Source organism: Phyllopteryx taeniolatus, chromosome 19, assembly GCF_024500385.1.
Source record: "Phyllopteryx taeniolatus isolate TA_2022b chromosome 19, UOR_Ptae_1.2, whole genome shotgun sequence".
Taxonomy (NCBI): Eukaryota; Metazoa; Chordata; class Actinopteri; order Syngnathiformes; family Syngnathidae; genus Phyllopteryx; species Phyllopteryx taeniolatus.
Window position 1 is genome coordinate 13,757,303 of NC_084520.1, and position 20,478 is coordinate 13,777,780.

The 20,478-nt window shown below is 40.7% G+C and overlaps 1 protein-coding gene across 1 annotated transcript; it reads right to left on the reverse strand.

Annotated features, from left to right (window-relative positions):
* Positions 1-1,335: 1,335 nt before the first annotated feature.
* On the reverse strand, positions 1,336-20,460 carry LOC133469469 (breast cancer type 1 susceptibility protein homolog). The gene is given in 23 exon segments (XM_061756610.1): positions 1,336-1,546; positions 2,686-2,740; positions 3,542-3,615; positions 6,366-6,423; positions 7,102-7,185; positions 7,461-7,510; positions 7,665-7,742; positions 9,507-9,594; positions 9,700-9,851; positions 9,925-10,007; positions 11,685-11,742; positions 12,084-12,180; positions 13,783-13,856; positions 14,061-14,308; positions 14,310-16,320; positions 16,949-17,040; positions 17,129-17,165; positions 17,245-17,333; positions 17,537-17,617; positions 18,064-18,117; positions 18,189-18,281; positions 18,563-18,673; positions 19,936-20,460. Coding segments are annotated over 21 exon segments (3,732 nt in total). The 5' UTR covers positions 18,263-18,281; positions 18,563-18,673; positions 19,936-20,460; the 3' UTR covers positions 1,336-1,451.
* Positions 20,461-20,478: the final 18 nt, after the last annotated feature.

Genomic DNA, 20,478 nt, shown 5'->3' on the forward strand with positions numbered 1-20,478 from the left:
GCACTGTGGAAAACTGGGGGTTGAAAATGCCACATTGAACCGTCGGGAACGAGACGCTGACAAACATCAACATGGAGAATCTTGTGCAGGTGTCCCAAATGAAGATCACACGAGAGTAAATAAATGCTCATAAACCCGAAGCTAAGATGCCGCTTGACCATCAACAAACGCGCCTTCTCTCGTTACAATGCGCTGAACAAGAATGACGTCTGCTGTTGTTGTCGTGGATGAGGAGGAATCTTTGCCCTGGGGTGGTGCGACGAAAATCCGCTCGCTGTGTGTTTGTGCTCTGAGGCTCATTTTCCCGCCCGCTAGTCCACAAGAGTGTCATCCATGTTGAGATGCCTCAACTCAAAATCAACAGATGTCTAACAAGCGGGCTGATTCGCACACAGGCACTCACTCACTTCCACAAACACATATAACCAACTTAAAGAGAGAGAACGTTGTGATCGACAAATTCCGCGAGCATTCCGAGCACTGTAAATAACCTCAGTGATTTGACTCATTCAAACGAGACAAGCGTGACATTCCTTATCTCCAAAATAAAGGACTAACACAAGTCCCATTCAGTGCTCCAACTCTATACTCCACTGAAAACGATGCCACTGAATGGGGTGTAAAAAAAACAAAAAAACAAACAAACAAAAAACAGCTGACTAGAAGAAAGCCGCATCCTGACACCAACACATCTGGCATTTAAAAGGCCTCGGGGGAGATGCGCTGACATTCCCGATTTTTTTTTTTTTGGTTCGTGTGGGTTCCACGCAGCCAGCTGTTGTTCTTACCAACGCTAATTGTCATGAATGCGGACGCATGTACCCGTTATGTACGTATTCACTCATTTTAACCAGTTGATTCTGTAATATGTATAAGCAGTGTGATAATGTTTGTGATAGGGCTGCTTTCTTCATGTTAAGGATCAGATTTTCATCTGGCCTTGATGCAAAATGATCTATGATGTCCTTATATCATCAAATTATTTTGGGACACATTGTCACCCCGTGCCAGAAAATCCTGAAAGAAGAAAAGAAAATTTTCCCCCTTTGCTCATAGAAAAAGAGAATGACAATGACATCATTCAAAACAAGTTTTTATCTTTGTTTTTTTTCTTCTAATTTTTTAAAAAAAAAAAATTATTTTAAAATAGTCGCTTGAGGCAACACTGACTGTGCTTCTGTGTAATAGCACTACTCTGTTCGTAGCCATGTTGAAACAGTGCACGTCAGCAGGGAATCGCTTTGAACTACAGAAGCCACTAAAAACAAATCGTCCTCACTAATAAACTTGATAACAAAAATCAGTTCCTGATGAAAAAAACCCAGACGATTTCATTTTTGTTTAACTATTTATTATTTTGTCTTTAACTATACATGTTTCTGGTCTTTTGGTTTATGCACATTTTGTACAGAACATTTCATAATAAAGTGGTGGTAAAACATGTCCTTAGCTCACGTTTGGTAGTTGTCGTAGCCTTGGAGTGTGTAGGTGGCCACAGTGTCCAACAACCAACCGCGAGTCACAACTGTGGCCTGTTTCGCTAGACCTGTTCAGTGAATAACAACCGGGTGTCAATATATCACATAATCACACTCAAATGTTAGACATAGCATTAGTCCTATAGTTATCACGTTAAACCTCAACTTCAATATCAATATTTTTTAAATTGTATTATTTTGATAAATATTTTTTGATTTGTTTTGCCCCATAGTCATCATCACGTCATATGTCAACACTAGTAACGCCAAGTCTCATCTTTTTTTTTTTTTATTCTTTTATAACTATTTTGTTTATTTACATTTTTGCCTACTAGTCATCATCTCATTGAAATTCAACTTCAATAATGCCCAGTCTCAAACTTTATTTTATAATTTCTTGTAAGTAGTTTATATAAATATAAAAAGTTCAATTTATTTTGAATTAACCAAGAATATCTTTGCACTAATATTTTTTATTCAATTGTAACAGCCATGATTGCTATTTTACATTTTTAAAATATTTGTATGTACTGGTAAATAGACGTCACTATTTTTCTTTATAATTTAAATGATATTTTATATTCATCATTTTTATTTTAAATTGCATATTTTACATATTTTGCATTAGTATTTTTTTTATTCACTGGTCAATAGTGTTATATTTGAGTTTGATTCAATATATGTATATATATATTTTTTTTCATTCACTGGTCATCTTTAAATTGCGTTATTCCTGTTTGTTCCATACTTGTTTCGACATCCCCCCCACCTCCTCTCAGACCACCATACCTCCCGTCTCGCCCCTCTTTGTCTGACATTTGCTCCCAGCCATTTCTCTGCTGCCCAAAATGTTTCACACTTACTCTCCCCGGCAAATCTGTCTTGTCGGTAAAAATCCGTCTGCCACCTCGTCTGTCAGACTTGGTGAGAGTTTCACACTAAACGGGAACACTAATTGATTGCGAGGATTGTGGTGAGAGTAGAAGCTTCCTTATTTACAAGGATAAAAAAATAAACAAATGTGGCAACTGTTCAGCATAACATATATCTGTGTTGGAGGGGTGAGACGATTAAAAAAAATCTATTTTGCAGATTTTCACTTTTTGCGGGTGGGTCTGGAATGTATCCGTAATAAACATGGGTTCCCTGTAGTTGCTTTTTGGCAATCATTGGTGCATGTGTGCTGTGTGTGGTATATGAAACTCACTGCTGTACGAGAACGGTTCTGATCCAGGCTGAACGATCACCAGCTGATTGGACTTCTGTGGGACCAAAACAAGAGACTTAAAAAAATAAATAAAAATAAAATCCAAAAATTAAAAAAAACTCATTTAGAGAGCTATAATGCTACTTTTAGCTCTCATTTATTTAGCATCTGCACACAAAACGCTCAACTGAGAAGCAAGCTGGGGGTTGGTCATGAATAATTATCGTAATTGTAGCGTTGACAGGGGGCAAGTGCTTTACTGATACGTACAATGTGAAGGGATGTACTTTACTTAAATAATACACCATATTGTATATGAACCATATGCACAGGATGGAATCATTAAACGTGAAACAGCCACACCATTAGCGAAATCTAACAAAAGACTGACACTGCCGCCAGTGTGGTATGGTACATTTAATCATAGGAGATCTGTTTCCAATATTTTCACAGTCCATTAAACATCAGTTGATATGCTTACGTAGGCATAAAAGCTATATTGCAAAATAATAAATATACTGTGTATACAACACATATACAGTTAAAAGTTGTTTTTGGTACAAATGTTCTTCTGTTTGGCTTAATAATGAGATAAAAGACATTTATTGGGATTTTTGCTTTGAGGACGCTTTTGGTAAACATGCCCTGGGTCAAACTGACAAAGATGCCCTGTTGCCCTGGGTCAAATTGACCCAGAGACAATAGCGTATTGCTGTTCCTGAGAAACAAACATAACAGAAGGTTTAAAACAGGGTTTGGCCTCCAAATTGATCCATAGACTGTTATGAGTAAAATGCCGTAATCTATTTTGGCTGTGACAAGATATGAACTTTAATGTTTGTGACGACAGTCTCACCTGTTTACTGTCGAGTAGCAACGGGTCTTTGGCCACCGCGGCTCCACACAGCTGCACCATCCACTCCATTTCCTCTGGGAGACGAACAAACACACGCACACAGCAACATTAAAACATTTAAATGCAAATTACAGGCGACAAAAGCTACTCTGCAATTGTGGCTGACACTCCGAGACGGGCGACCGCGATATGCAGCGATACCAGCACGCCAGTCCTCATTCCATTATTTTTTCCTCTGGCATTTCATCCTGGTGGCAGTGTCTATTAGCATTCAAGTGATCAACTTCCATCGCTAGAACCGTACAGAACGCAGACAATCACAAGCGTCTTTGTATTCGACGCATCCGCTCCTCATCGTTACAGTTAAAATGCGTTTGTAAAATCATTTATTTTAATAAATTCAAATCCTCATTTCAATTCATAATTACTTAAATTATAATTAACCAAATAATAAAACATCTAAAATTAGATTAAATCAAAAATATTTTTCCCCACAAAAGTTTTCACTGGTTACAATGAAACAAATTAATAAAAATACATCAATATTGAAGAAGCGTAAGCGCAAGGGTGTGCTCGGCAGAGTCTGCCCGCAAGTGGGCGACGTGATTGAAATTTTTTTGGAGTTGCAAATTTCCCCTTAAAAGAATTTGACATCTCACTCAATAATCACCCATGCATCCATTTTCTATACTGTATCGTTTATCCTCATTAGGGTAGTAGCAGGTGAGCCGGAGCCTATCCCAACTGACTTTGGGGAAGAGGCGGAGACCACCCTGGACTGGTTAGTAGCCAATTGCAGGCACATGTAAACAATTCTGAGTCTTCAATGAACCTAACCAATGTCTTTGGAGTGTGGGTGGAAGACAGGGTCAGAGCTTGTACATACTGGTTTAGTCACCATTACCATCCTTTGATTAAAAATGAAAAAATGATTTTGGTAATGACCATCGCTGTCAATTTAGGGAAGCTGCGGTATAAATCATAAATTAAGTGCTGGTTTAATACATGCGTTAAGCACTGTGTACAGCATTATAATAAGAGTGCAGGTTTCAAGCTGCTTGTAGCGTCAGTCAGAAGTCAGCTTCTGCTGCGCCGATGCCTATGGCAGGCCTACAGGACGCCGACATCACTGCGGCTGAAAGTCATTTACCATTCTGCAAACGGCAGTGCACAACAGCATGGAACAAGCACAGACAGATGCAAATGATTTATTTTTGTTTAAAGCAAAGGTTCTCAAACTTTTTGGGTCCAGGGAGAATTTTTTCCAAGTACCCCCTTATAAACCTAACACCAATTAAACATACTAATTCACTACCAGCTGTTTTTTGTTTTTGTTTTTTTGGGGTTTTTTTTTTATAGAGCAGATCTCCTCACTGCCAGCCATTTTAAGCATCTTGACTGATCCGAAGCCCCCACAGAATATATTGTTATTGTGTTAATATTGTGTATGTAAGCTATGAAACTACTAAAAAAAGAGTGGACTTTTCTTTCAACAGAAAAAAGTTTGACTCTACCTTTTGTGACACTTCAAACTATAAAATGCCAAAAAAAGAGACTGAGAAAGGGCTTTTGATGGCAAAATGATATTTATGAAAACTCAACGTAAGCGATGCTGACTAACCGAATGGCCTGAGTTGAACCGAGTTTTTACATGCCGTTTGTCATTCACTCCATAAATTGTGTCAGCTTTTCTCATGATCGTGACACACTTTCCACTGTGTGTATGTGTTTATAGTACCATACATTTACAGTCAAGTGTGACTGACTGACTTCTGTATTGGCAGTTCTTTCCCTCATAATCAATGGAAAAAGCCAAAAGTCACCCCCTAATCTTTATCTTCTACGCAAAAGCTGTACTGATCTCAAATGCACAGTGTTGCACTGCCACCATCTACAGGGATCTGTTTGTCATTACAACTGTTTACAAGCTTGATATTCACAGACAAGCTGCGCGAAACCCTCCTCCACGCTTACCCGTTTAAAAAAAGGTACTTCACATCGATAGACGTCGATGGCTGTGAACGGTTGGATTCCAGTTGACGACTATAGACGTCCATGGCAGTGAATGAGTTCATTAAACATATTGTAACTGCCATGTGTAAAAGCTAAAAGCACGATATGTCAGTCATATCAGCGCTTGGGAGTTGGGGAGGAGTAATTGGTACTAGTTTTAGTTTGTTTTTATTGGTGCGCCCATCGCCATGTGTACTTTTTAAGAAATAATACGATGTATTGCTAATTATTTCACAGCTTGAGGACCCCCAGTCCTTAGTTTGAGAACCCCTGATTTGAAGTGTATTAAGTGAATCATGCACTGTTTTCTAAACAACTTGCAAGCTTTTTCCGGCATAAAAAGACTTGCATGAAACACAGCAGGACCCCCAAAACATGCTGATTTCAGCAAGACAATAAATGGGGTTTGTAAAGTATACTATTAATGTGGATTATTTAAGCATTTTGACAAAAGCATGTCACAGATGTCTTATCAAGATACCTGGGAACTGCTGTTAATTGTGGAAAAAAAGCAACTCTTCAGTGTTCGCTGGATAAGAGTGCTAGCAGGCAAATTTTGAGGCACTAAATATTTTCATCAAAACTCTTGCCTTAATTAGGAGAGTTAAAGCTCCACAAAAGGCACGAAATTCTGAATAATAATTATTTAAAGCAATTAATGAAATATTTAAGCACTTTTTAAATGAAAATGCATTTCCAAGAATCCCAGCACCATGTTGGAACCTTAAAAAGTGTAAAATTGCGGGTTGAGATCAGTGACTCGCATTGTGTGGTGCGGTGTGCGTGTCGTGTCATTAACTTGAGTGTTTACCTGTGGTCATGTCTGTGAAAGGTCCTTGGAAGCAGATTTCATAGCCCTTCATCAGAAGCTGAGGAGACAAAGGTCATTACGTGAGAAAAATAATTGGCTTGAACCTGGATCGCGTTTACTCACTTGAAAAACAAAAAACAAATAAGAGCCAATATGGCCATGCAAAATGAAAAACAACCCATCCAAAAACAAAGGCAAGCACTTTGTTGCATTCAGGGTCATCTGACTTGGCTGGAAATAGTAATGCTAAATGGCTTTCTTGAGCCTTGGCGGCCACATAAGTCTTGCAGCGTGAGGTCGGATGCATGTGGATGGAGGGGAAACGTGCGCTTTATCGGAGAGAATACGACTTTTTTCTCCCCTTTCCATTTATACTGATCATCAGCCAGGGGTGCTTTGTGTGATGAAAGTCTCTCTGGTGCAGATTTTTAATTTAGACAACACTAATGTCCTTCGGGACATATTGGAGTGCAAGGTAATCGCAGGGCATGCTTATACAAATGAATGCAGTTGCTTCGACTGCTAGCCTCAACATGGTGCCTGATAGGTGGACTTACTATAGATTCCATAAGAAAACCACTGAAAAAGAGCCTGAAAAGGCTGCCTAATTCAATTGTGGGACCTTGACTTACAAGTGTTCCATTTTATGAATTTGTCCAATTGCGAGCAGTCACTTGCTCGACTTACTAACCATTACCAACTATAGGTACTTGGCCCTATAAAGTTGTGCACACACCTTGTCGTCACTGGTGGTGCGAGCTCTCATTGGGCCCAGGTGGTCGGACCCGTTCACCACGTCGCCTCTGACTTCAAATAAGCTCTGCGGGGGGAGCACAACAGTATTAATGCACTGATTTATATTGAAAACATCCCAACCAAGCCACTATTCACAGACGACCCAGCGAGTACAAGTTGAAAAAAAACTTATTTGGTTTTATAATGGGCGCACTGTGCTGCACCGGCATTATTACGCCAGATGCCGGGAATGTGAAAGCAAATGGGTGACAAATAATGCATGAGGTATATTGCGGGAAACGGCGTGGAAAACTTTGTCACGCGGCCTTAATTCAACACGGAGATGTAACACGAAAGGACAAGCGTACCTCGTCCAAGAGTTTCTTTCGCCTTGAAGCACTCTGTAATCCCTGTGGGGAGCAAATGAGAAGTAAAGGTTGACTTATTTCAGTGGGCTTTGTAATTGTCAGGTTAAGTTCTTCAATGAGGTAGGTGTAGTATCATCACATAAATCCCGAGTGAGTGAGTAAGGCATAAAAATAATTTAATGAAGACAATACGTACACTGGAAACTCACCACCCACTTCCTGCCTGCAATGCCAAGGAAGTACTTGAGGGTACGCTCGCATACAAGATGTTCATCTGGTGGACGAAAATGAAGCAGGAACTTCTTTTTAGTATCTATTTGATTATTATTAGATTTTTTACTATATAATTTTAAGATCTTAGTATATAATAATAAATGTTTGTTGGATCATTGCATCAAATGTTTTCATATTTACTATGGCGCTCGAAGGAAAAAGATTCCCTATGTCACCATTTTCACTTCTTCAAACGTAGCACTTTAAACTTGATTCAGCATTATTACTTTTTTTTTTTTTTTAATAATTAGTATTGTGTCTTTGGGACGCCTTCTGTTCTTCCCCAACCTTCAACTGGCAAACATCTGAAGGCCAAGTGCTCCCCATTTCTTGGTTGCCGGGGAAACGACTGCCTGTTAAAAGGCCTCGTTGAAATGTGGCGCTTACGAACCGGCGAATTAAAATAATCTATCAGGCAGGGTAATTAGTGACGAGCAAGAGAATCAGGTCGGCGGCTTATCTCCAAAAGACTTGTGTTAAGAAGCCACACAAAAAAGCAAAGTACTGTTGAAAAGTGTGAGAGGTTGTTTGACTTACTGTAGTAAAACAGTTTATTAATTCAATCCAGAGGGGCATACTGAGCAAGGTTTTTATTAGGTTTGCGGGTAACCAAGTGAGATCCAGCTCACTGCCATTAGGCCGTACCAATATAAACAACAGGATATTCGGCTTTTGGGTGAAATACCAGGATGAACATAAAATGCACTATACCTTATACCCTAATTTGACCTTGACTAAACATTTGAATGCACGTTAACTGTTAAATGTTTCAGTACTTTATGCACAACTTGCTGTTCTCTAACAAGGAGCTGAATGGCAAAATTCACAACAGGTGTTCGATCCATGAACATTGCCAAGGACATCTACTTCTTCGGCTTTCTGTGACTCTTCAGGTCTCTCTGTATCTCTGTTGTGACCTGCTCTAAGCACCCACAAATATCCTGTTTGAAGCCTCGCAAGGGCCGTGTAGTGTTTATCAATTGTAAGGTGTGGTCCTGGTTTCACGATGTCAAAATGGGAGCAGTGTGATGAAGAGGACATCAAATACATTTTCTTCATTGAAATGAACTGAAATGCCATTAATCTGTTCCAGCACCCAAAAAAACTAAACATTTTTGCTCCATGTTTTGAATCAACAAACATAGCCAAATATTGTATAAAAACAATGAAAGATAATGTAAAGAAATGAAATGGTTTTATAAAGTGGAATTACTATGTTCTGTAGTATTCGTGTCTTGGACGTGTGGGCCAAGTGAGTGACATCAGGAGCTAGAGTCGGGTTGTGCGAGTTGGGGTCTACAGCAGCTCCTTGCGAGTGCTCTCATTTTGTATTTGTGTTGGACTGACTCTCTCTATTAATAAATAACCATGTGACTGTTTGAAAAATTTGTGAGTTGGGCACTCATAAATCAAGGGGAAGAGCTGCTGATCGGGTTCTGCTGTGGCCAAATACGTAAAACTAATATAACTAAACTAGTTACTGGAGAGATACTAGTCTGCTTGCTGCCCTTGCGAAAGGCACCACGGTTTGTGTGCGCCTTTCACTTTAAAACTCTCGTGGCGTGCCTGCATGTGTGAGATTGGTACTCTGTCGTGTGCAACACAAATACACAGCAGAGTGTGAGTTGAATTTCCCCTCGAGGGCTTAGGAGGATGACAGATTACGGAGGAAAAAAAAAAAACATGTTGCAGGATCACGTAGACTGCATGGGGTGACTATTCTACAGCTGTCTTAATGTTCCAAGCAGTAAGTGTACATGCGTACCTGTGCACATGACAATGTGAGTCACCTCTGCCGTCACCCGGGAAACCACACGAGCGCCGACTCTCTTCGAAAACCTCTTCACCGTGATCTGCAAGACACTCAGGTGTGATTGGGGCAGGTTTACCCACCCCTCGACCCCACCGCCGCCATTAAGCGGGATAATTGCAGTCTCGTGGGTTTAACACACACACACCTGCTCAGCACGTGCCAAGCCAGAAGACACCAGAACCATTTTAGCTCTGTTGCCGTCTCTCTCCGGAATCTTGTTCTCCTTGTCGTTGGAGGTTAAAGTTGAATCTGCACCGCTTTTCCCAGCTGGTCCTGCACGCGGGGAGGTTGGTGGAGCTACGCAGGAGAATGAACAGACCATTTAGTCAAGTAATGAGCACCGGGATGTTAGATAGAGGGATAGCCTTACACAACTCTACAGTGGGCTGAGCAAACGGTTCTCCATCATGGGGACACCTTCCGGGCTCCTCCGCAGCGTCTTCAAAGGCTTTCCTGCAAAAACGTGATGCAGCATTAAAATGTAGCTTTTATTAAAGCCAGACTAAAAAGAAGGAAAAAAAAATACAGAAAATTAGGTCTAGGAATCTACAAGAAGTAGGTAATAAATAAGGTCATAAAATGAGAAGACTTAAATTTGACATGAATAAAGATGTTTTTTGTAGAGAACAAAGTTGCAGAATTACAAAAAGTTATATTTTAACAAGTATAAAGTAGGACTATTAGAAAGTAATTTGATGAGAGCAAAGTCAGAATTTTATGATAAAGTACGAGAATACATTTTTGTAATTAACGAGAAAAAACATTTCACTTGACGAGGACATGATGTGAAAGTTGGAATATCACAAGAAAAAAGTTGTTCAAGTTCAAAAAATTAATTCAAGTTACATCAATTATGAAGGTCACAATATTAAAAAAATTGTGGTATAAACAGACTGAAACATGAGAAACAAATTGTAATGTACAAGAGAGTAAAAATTAGAAGTTTGTTAATTTTATGAGAGTGATTGAATTAAGACTAAAAGTTTCTAAATTAAAAGAATAAAACTAATATTACAAGTACAAATGTTCTTTTTTTTACAGAATGAGGTTGATATAAATATTAAGAGAATGCAGTGATAACACTACAAGCCAATAAGTCTCCATTTTTTTACGGCCATCAAGTCATAGTATTACTGAAAAAGAAAAATCATGAGAATGGACTACATGGACAGAAGTATTGGGACACATGGCCATTACAAGAAGTAAAAATAGAAGACTATGTAGTTGGACTGAGTGAATTTTTTTGTCCATTCATCCACAAGTATGGTCTGTGGTCTGCACACCGTCATACTTGAACAATGATTTGTCTCACTGAGGACGCCACTTGTAACACCAGTTACAATTATTTCTGCACTGCACTTTTCTGCCTGCTTTTTCATTTCCACAACAAGCTCATCTCGCTAAGCCCCTCTTACGTTATCATCTGTCAGGCCCCCTTTGCTCGGAGGAGAGCACTTAGAACCCTGTGAGGCGAGAGCTTCTGGAAAGGTGGGGTGGGGGGCTGGGGGGGTCCAGTAGTCAAGCGGGAGATATATTACCGAGGCAAGACAAGTTTTACTCTAAGAGCTCTGAAACGATAGAAGATACAGGCAGTAATGACTTTTTCTTTGTTTAATCTCGCCGCAGCAGAAGCAGAGTGGGGGTTCATTGGAAAGATTATCCGCCCATCACACTGAAAGACGATGTCGCAGCTCCCCAATTACCTGATGTGCTAACTGTTATAGAATAGAACAACAACTTTTAAATTGCAAATTAAAAAATGGATATATTTTTTTTATTCCACGGACGTGCCCCGATGAATCACCACGGTGTGTCATGTGAGACTTATGACGAATAAGGAATAACTCATCAGGAACGGAAAGGAAGTGTAATTATCACACACAGGACATCAAAGAATTAACTGCTGAACCCATTTCAACTTGATTGCTAACCAAATCAGCAGCACCTACTGAAGCATGTAAAGTCTCTCTGATGAATTCAAGTGTAGAGTCTGTAACGTCATGTTATTGCAATGTTAAAGATGTCTTGTCTTGTTACGGGGAGATGGCTTCTATTTGAGTTTTGACACTGTGAACACTCCGCAATGTTGTGAGCGTATGTTTGGGTTGCAAAATGGCCTCCACTACTAACCGGTCTGGATCGTGACTTGCGTCCGGGTCACATGCAACCGATTTGTGCACATCTGGGCCTAATGACAAACACACACAAAAATACATAAATCAACACAATTGAACAAAATCATCTAAAAGCACAAATATTTAATGTAATAATTCAAATTTAAAAAACAAGGTTTCATTGGAAAAATGTCATTGAGATAATGTACATTGGCATGATAGACCATTTATAACTATACAGTATGACCGTATACTGTACAAGGTGATGCATTAGAGTTATAGTGAAATAGAGAAAGATAGATGAATAGAATGACAGACTTCCACCACTTAACGCCCAATGCTGATAATATACAGCATATAGTAGAAGACACATTTGACTGCTTCGCAGTGTGTTTAAGCAGTGTGATCCGCTTACACACAGCAGGGTTGGCCTCCTTCTCTTGGAGCACCTCGGACACCAGCGCCATCAACTTCTCCAGCCTCACCAACTCCTTCTGCATCTCCAGCTTTTGCTGTTTAAAGAGCGGCGGAAAACAAAAGGAGCCTTCACAATTGATCGAACAGAAGACGAGGAGGAGAAGAAAAAGCTCAGAATGCAACCTTTTGTTGACACACGCACAATAACGAGTGTCAATCAGCGGGGGCGGAAACTATGTTGTTACTAAAGACTGGAAAATTCATGGATGTTTTTTTGTTTTGTTTTGTTCTTGCTTTACTTTGTCAGTAGAGACACAGATAAGTAAAGGTGTGGACAATGAACCCACCGTGATATCGCGGTTCATCGTTCACACCCACACTGTATTGCAAATTTTTAAGGAGACGGTTTTTTATGGGTTTCTACATGAGTCCGAGGCAGAGAAGGTCCCCAACTATAAGCAGCAGTAACAGTCGTTCATACAGAGGAGAATACAGTATATGCCTACGAGTAATGCTATATGCTCTCTTTGTCAAGTATGTGTTGCTGCTCTGTGTATAAGTTGTTTGAAGGCTTATAATCACTGTGTCATCGACGCTAATTTACGTTAGCCCATCTATGCAGTTTTGCATTATGTTGGCATTAAACTAGCCGACTTTCGTTGGAGGAAATTATATGACTGGTTGAACATTTCAGTGTTGAAAAACTTCAAGTGGGAGTGTTTTAATACGGTCTCTCAATATCGCAGGCGGCTCTGGAAAGTTCAAAATATATGAGAGAACGTGCGCACCTCACATAATCAGAACATGAATATAAAAGCAAGTTTGGTTGAATGTGCGCTGTCAAGATATGAACCTAAATTTACTGAGGATCGACACTGGACAGATAAAAGGGAGAATGCAGGATGATGGATGAGGAGAACGTCATCTCCTTTGCGGCCCATGTAACTAAAATGCAATTTCAAAACTTGCTGAGGGGGGTGTTTTTGTATCAGCGCAAAGTCATCTGTCATCCTAGAAATGACAATGAGGACGCTGCCCTCTGCAGGGCAGGGGGGCAAATGCATGCAGAGAAGCTAACGTCATATTTCAGGTACTAGGATAAAAGAAAAATCTGTTTTATTTAAAGACTTTATAAAAACAGTGGTTTATTTCTACATCTATTCAATCAGACAGCCATTTCTTAAGATAATAAATTTAGTTTAAATTTCAATCACATTTAAAAACTTGAAAAAACAAAACAAATACATTTAAGAATTTCAAGAACCTGAACCAAGAACTTTTATGTTATTAAAAATTAAAAACAGTTGTCATTTTATGTATTGCACAAGATAATTTTAAAGATTTACATTACACACAAATTTTTTTTAAAGGATATATATTTTTATATCTATAATGCACAATAAGTAATACGTTTTAAAAAGATTTCTAAACGTAAATGTACAACACAAAAACTGTAATTAAAATGTTGTATTAATTGTGGTGGGGTTTCTTCAGGTAAATTTTAATAAATGTTCTATAAAATAACTATTTTACCACCAATATATACATTTTTTCCTTCGTATTGTGAAGCAGTTTGGACAGCAAATGTTGTGAGAAATGCACTACATGAATAAAATTGACCTGGACTTTACCTTGAAATTATGTTATAAAAAAAAAAGAAAGAAGGAAGGTATAAAGCAAAACCTACTGAAATTTACCTGCGTAACGAGAACCTCGCTTGCGAATTGTGATGACTCCGCAGACACGTGTGCGCCGTTAACTGGCAGATGACCTGCAAAGAAGTCATAAAACAAATAAAATCAGATATTCGTACAACAGCGGTTTATTTGCTTGAGGCAAAATGTGCTCTACAAGGCTGCAACCAGCAAACTGGCCGTTGATTTAGTCTACAGTGCTTTCCAAAGGAGGACAACATTAGCTCAGCGAGGACGTAAGGAAGTTGATTCCTCTAATACAGAGGAGAGTATCGTCTTACATTCATCTGGAGGATCGAACAAGTCGACGGATGCTTGGCTGGCGGTAACGCAGTCTGGACTTAAACACCGCCCAGAGACATTCTTAACTTCATGCCCATTAGGTTCAGCGGCGTCCTGGACACAGTCGCCCTGAGGCGGCGGAGTCACCTGATGGAAGATTTGCGCCAAAGTGGGCAGCACCTCGTTGTAGCTGCTCTGTGACTCCGACGAGTACCGCAGCCTCCGAGTCCTTCGCTGCGTCCTCCGGCCAGGGGTCGCTCCGGCTGGACGACACGATGCTTGTCTGGGTTCCGTGGGGCGGATGGCCTGGCTGAAGTCCGAGGCCGTCCGGAGTCAAGTAGCAGTCAGTGGTTAGCAGATGTTGGGACGTTGTTATTGAATGGTTTCCAGAGGCAGTGGGGTTCTCCACCAGGTCCCTGGGGTGCTCCATTGGAGAAGATTCAAACACATTCTCTGGAATCTCCTGGCGCTCATAAAAACAGAGTCCAGAATCCACCACCTGAGGGACAAATGACACGAGAGGGCTTTCCGCTTCGCGTGCTGCCACTTTGTTCGGACTGAGAGCACTGCTAACAGTACTCCGCAGGAGAACGGGAGCAGCTGACGCCTCGGCATCCATTTTCCTTTTGGGCGAATCGGTCGGGGGGATCAAATCGCTACAAGATGACAGGTTGGTGAGGTCTGATCTCTGTGTCGTCTGCTGTTTGCAAGACTGGACTCGTGATGTAGTAGGTTTGCTCTTCTCCGGACTGTGCACATGTTCTTCATCCACGCACCGACGCGACTTTGAACGGGTGAGGCGGAACGACTTCCTTTTGGTGGTCTTGAAGCTCCTAAGGAGCTGATCAGTGTCCACCTCGCTGTCGTTACGGTTCTCCTCCTTTTCCGCCAAGGCACTCGGAATCAAACGAGGTGCTGGATCTTCCGGAGCCGCCCCAATCAGACTTGCGGAACTTGGGACAAGATGGGGGTCATGATCTGCACCTGCCTGGGTTTCAATGGGAGGAACTCCCTGAACAAGATTCTCCAGATGGGAGAGCTCCATGTTTTCGATGACACAAATGTCTTTGCCATAAACGCATCCATTAATTTTGCAAGCTTTGACATCCGAAACATCTGACGTTTCACCGTCTTTAACGTCCTTCCCAAGTGTTTTCGCTCCCTGGCGAGTTGCAGCTTTCTTGGGAGCTCGCTGCAGGACGTTCTGGGAAGACAAGTGAAGCCGCCTGCTTCTCCTGCTGCCCGTCGTGACGGCCGCCTCCTGGTCCTCGCTGCTCGGGTAGTTCTCGATATGAACCTGAACCGACTCCGCCGGCAGCTTACTCTTAGTGACACAGTCTCCGTTTTGAACTCCAACAAGGACCAGAGGTTTCACAGCTCTGGCGGACTTTCCTTTTTCAGAGTGACGTTTCCGCCTGTCTGCTTTTTTCGGACCAGAACTTTCCGTCTCCACTTTGGCCTGCAAATCAGAGTCGACCTGCTGCAAGGCACTACGCAACCTCTTTCTTCGCTTGCGTTCAGGCTGAAGGGTTTCAGGGCTGTGAAGGTCACATTTGCTGTTATTTTCATCCCTTTCCGAAGGTTTGTCTAGATCCTTCTTGGGAATTTCACAGTTTCCTGCTTCTTCAGAGACATCCATCTTTGCAGGCTTTTCCAGATCGCCTTCACGGTTTTCTTTAGGGCTTTTTGTAAAGTCAGCAGGAGTCGGGCTGGTCGTCGTCTTCTTCTTCTTTTTGGGTGGCTTTTCTGATGAGTGTGATGGTGGTTTAGTGCTGGTGCTTTGGTTACTTCTCCGCTCTCGTTTGTAGGTGGCCCCAAACACCTTTTTCTCGAGCGTTTTGGTGACCTGCTCCTTCTTGTAGAAGGTCTTTACGTCCAATGTGGAAGTGGAACTGTCCGAATCGTCTGAAAGGTGGGCAACCTCTGCGCGTTCCTCCGATTCGAGGCTCCCCTCGGCGGGAACCTTCATGAGCCACTTGGCCACCTTCTCCACACTTTCCTTCTTCCTGTGCTCAGAGATCTGCTCAGGCTCCTGATCCTTTTTCTGCTTCTGCCTGGAGGATTGACTTTCCGAAACAGCCGGCACAACTTGGTCCTTTCGCCCTTTCCTTCGAGTTGCAAGTCTCGATGCTTTGACTGTTGCCTCAATCGATTCTGAAATTTGAATCGAGCCTCCGAGACTGCCGTCCTGAACGCCACCTTCTGTCGTTAGAGGATTGGAATCTTCGATTCCCATGACCCTTGCAAATCCATGGAGGGCTAAAAAGAAGGAAAAAAGCCAACTATTTAAAAGACCCAGTAAAATTCAGAGATTTGTTTCTAAATAGAGGACATTAAACATGTTTGAAGGTAATTCCGGAAAACGTTACACAAAGTAGTATCCACTTTTCCGGGTCGTAGATGTGGTATTTGATTTACATTTGAGCGGGGTGTGCTTTCAGCGCATTTAGCTGACATGCACACAGCGTTCGAGAGCGGAGAGAAACGCTTGATTTTGCACCTTTTAGAAGCCTCATTTTATGTACCTGCCGATTTTTTTTCATCATTCAAATTCGGCAGGGTTGTTACATACACTCTTCTCTGCGTGTCAAATTTAGAAGACATTTATTTTCACTTTACATGTACTTCAATTCTTCATCTTACCAAGATAATTCTAAGCTTCCAACTTTATGTGAACAGTTTTGGGGCATACCTAATATTTATTGTGTCCTAGACCCCAAAGCAAGGTCCATAAAGGCATGTTTGGATGAGTTTCATGTGGAAGAACATAAGATCTGATATTTCCAGTCATTTTTACTTCCTATAGGTGTAATAGCCGGCGCCAGCCCTTTTGTCCATCACAGCATACGTGAACATATCCAACTTTGGTCTACCACCCAGCTTTTACCTGCTACAGTTGATGAGTGAGAACTCGGAAGAGTCTTTTCAACACCCTCCACGTTGTTGGCGGTCCGGTCGACCCGTTTGTCAACGTTGACACTGCTCGGAATAAGCGATCAACAGCAGTCAGCGACAAGTGACAACTAAAAACAGTCTAAATCACATTACGACTTGAAATTACACTCACAGAGATCGTCTTCCTTCCTGGGCCAGTCCAGTGAAGTCTTTGAATGGAAAAAGTGAAAGCAATTCAAGGTCTCTTTCGAGTTGAGCCACCTAAAATGATGACTGTACAGTACTTACAGTTTGTGCCGGTGTCATGTTCATATGCCTGGATCATGTCTTGCAGTCCTGTGACGAGCCTCTGAAAACCTGGACTCTCGTGCAAGCTTCTGCGCGAGGAAAAGAAACTCAGGTTGTGAGACACTTTTAAAATTGCCAAAGGCCCTGTCTCTGTGTGATAGCGACTCGGGCTTATTCACAGAACTTCTATAATGGCTATTTTTGCAGCATCTCTAGATGCAAGAGAGACTAGTGCGTGTGATCACTAGTGATCTATTATCTAAGCTGTATCGGTGTAGTGAATATTTCCAACCTCTTGGTTATCTTTTCTTTACACACTGGGCAGTCGGCTCTGCTGAGTTTGGCGTTGTCCAACAGCTTCAGCATACAAAACCTAAAGCAGTCAACAAAAAGAGCTGAATACTAATTATTAGGTAAATGTATAAAAGTATATGCAATAATATAATTTCAATGGGAAAAATCAAGTAACGACAAAATCGAGTTACAAGCTTGCTCATGGAAGTACTGTATTAAAAAGACAATAAAGTTTTCAACATGACGTCACAAGTTTTCCGTGTGGCAAAAGTTCAAGCAATCTCTGACTGCACCGCTAGTAAACAAACCCTTACGTGTCGTTTGAGTGATTGAGAAAAGAGGGTAAATGTCTTAAATAATGATTTTAGCCTTCTCACCAAATGGAATTACCCTGGCGCTGCTTGTTTACAAACAGAAAACGGTCACTTATCAATAACCGCGTGATGACTAGTTGTATGAGATGGCAGCAGTACTAATCCATTTTTTTAATTAGTTGTAGTGAAAAAGATATGAAATGATACTTACTTGCAAAACCGATGGTCACAATTGGTGGAAACAGGTTGAGTCAACAAATCCAGACTATTTGTGAAGGGGAGAAAAAAATCATTTTGAGGAAAAAAGGTTATTTGATGCAATTTAATACCGCTTACCAAATGGGGCACTGCAGGGTCTCCCACAGGACAGCAATCCCCCTTTTAACCTCGGTGTCATTGGGGGGTTTCATGTCGTTTTTTTTTTTAAATCTAAACAAAACAAAACGAACAGTTACTATGTTTCTCCAACACGTCAGTGAGCATTTTATACACATAAGGACTCATTTTACCAAGCAATGTCGTCACTAGTGTAGTTTGTCGAAGTGACGTCAGCCACCGTGACTTAGTCACAGTGTGGCGATATTATTATTATTACTATTTTAACGGCACAAAACAAGTACGACTTGACACGACAACTAAAGGGTAACACATAATGGTGGAAGATACTACCATTTTACAGTTAAACGTCCATTTTGTGCCCTATTATTTACCTGCTTTTCTTCCACTCTTCCGCTGTCACTTCGCTTTTCCCGCAAACTTTCTTCTTCTGTTGTTTAGGCCTAAAAGCCGCTTTTGGTTTGCGTTAGCGCCGCCCTGGCCCACTGGTGAGAAGTTGGAACTACAACATTTACACTGGTTCTTCGTAAAATATGCATTAATAAATAAATGTTTATTTATTTATTTATTTATTTATTATGGAATGTGTAGTTCACTGAAAAGTCACCTAAAAATCTTGAATGAGAGAAACACTCGCTCATTCCTTACTCCCAAATCATTACTATCGGAAAATAAATTACAACTATATATTTTTTTTATTTTTATATATTTTATATTTGCTCCCTAATCACCATAAAGGAATGCTTATCGTTCACTCATCCGTCAAATGAAAAATAGTTTTGGAGCAAGTGGTTGACGTTAATGATGTCATTGGGAGTCACATATTTACAAGTTCTATAATAAAAACTAAAAAAAAAAATAATAATAATAAATTATAATAACTTTATATTGTTTTAAGATGAGCGTTTTTTTTTTTTTTTTTTTACAAAATGACTCAAATACAAACAAAACATTGTATATCCATATACTTCTATCCATCAAGATATTTTCATGACACAACACATACATTTATTTGTCTAGGGCTGAAAATCCAACAATATACCGAAAATCATTTTGCTGTATCGGCATAATGCATCGTGGAATACTGTACATTGCTTTTCTCATGACGTCAGGTGTTCACTACTTTTCAAAATGCATTGTGGGTTACACTAACAGCACTTCAAAGCTGATAACAGATTTGCAACACTCACAAACATCCATCCATCCATTTTCTGAGCCGCTTCTCTTCACTAGGGTCGCGGGCGTGCTGGAGCCTATCCCAGCTGTCATCGGGCAGGAGGCGGGGTACACCCTGAACTGGTTGCCAGCCAATCGCAGGGCACATAGGAACAAACAACCATTCGCACTCACAGTCATGCCTACGGGCAATTTAGAGTCTCCAATTCATGCATGTTTTTTGGGATGTGGGAGGAAACCGGAGTGCCCGGAGAAAACCCACGCAGGCACGGGGAGAACATGCAAACTCCACACAGGCAGGGTCGGGGATTGAACCCGGGTCCTCAGAACTGTGAGGCTGACGCTCTAACCAGTCGGTCACCGTGCCGCCACTCACAAACAAACAGCACTAAAAAATAGCCAATTCACATACTTCATTCCTCCCTCCTTTCCTTTCATAGTGCTAGAAAAATATATTTTGTTCAGCCGTACAGTGAATGGATGGATGGATGGCACTTAAAATAAAATATATTGTATGTTAATTATAACCTCATATAATCTTTTGTTTTAGTGTGGGGATAAGAATGTATACCTTAAGGTCTGTTTCTCTCTCTCTGATATTTTAATATCACTAAGATGACTGTTGTTGGGGGCGCCAGTTGCATAAGGCAGATGATAACTGCCTGTTCATGTGTGTATATAGACGTCACCTAAGTAGAAATAGGGAGACACTTATTAGAAAGCAGCAGTCACGTTGTGTTTGGACTATTTCTATTCAATTCAATCAAGCTTGCATTATTCCCAAAGTGCTTGTCCTGTCTCTTGTCTACTAAAGGGTTAACATTTTTTCCCAACCTTGTTACCTTTCTCATTCCTTTGTCTTTTCTATCATACAACATTGTTTCTGTCTTTCCTACCTTAATTACGTTAATCTAAAAAAGTGTATGTCTACTTTTATCCCACCCACCTGTATAATATTTTTTATAATGATATTCATCTTGAATGTTTCCGATTTGCATCATTGAATCCTTCAATAAAATGGGAATGACCTGTAGTATTTCACCGTTAAGGTAGTGGGCGCTATGCACTCTTATATTGTTTCCTACGGTTTTCTTTTTTTTTAAAGAAGAAGAAG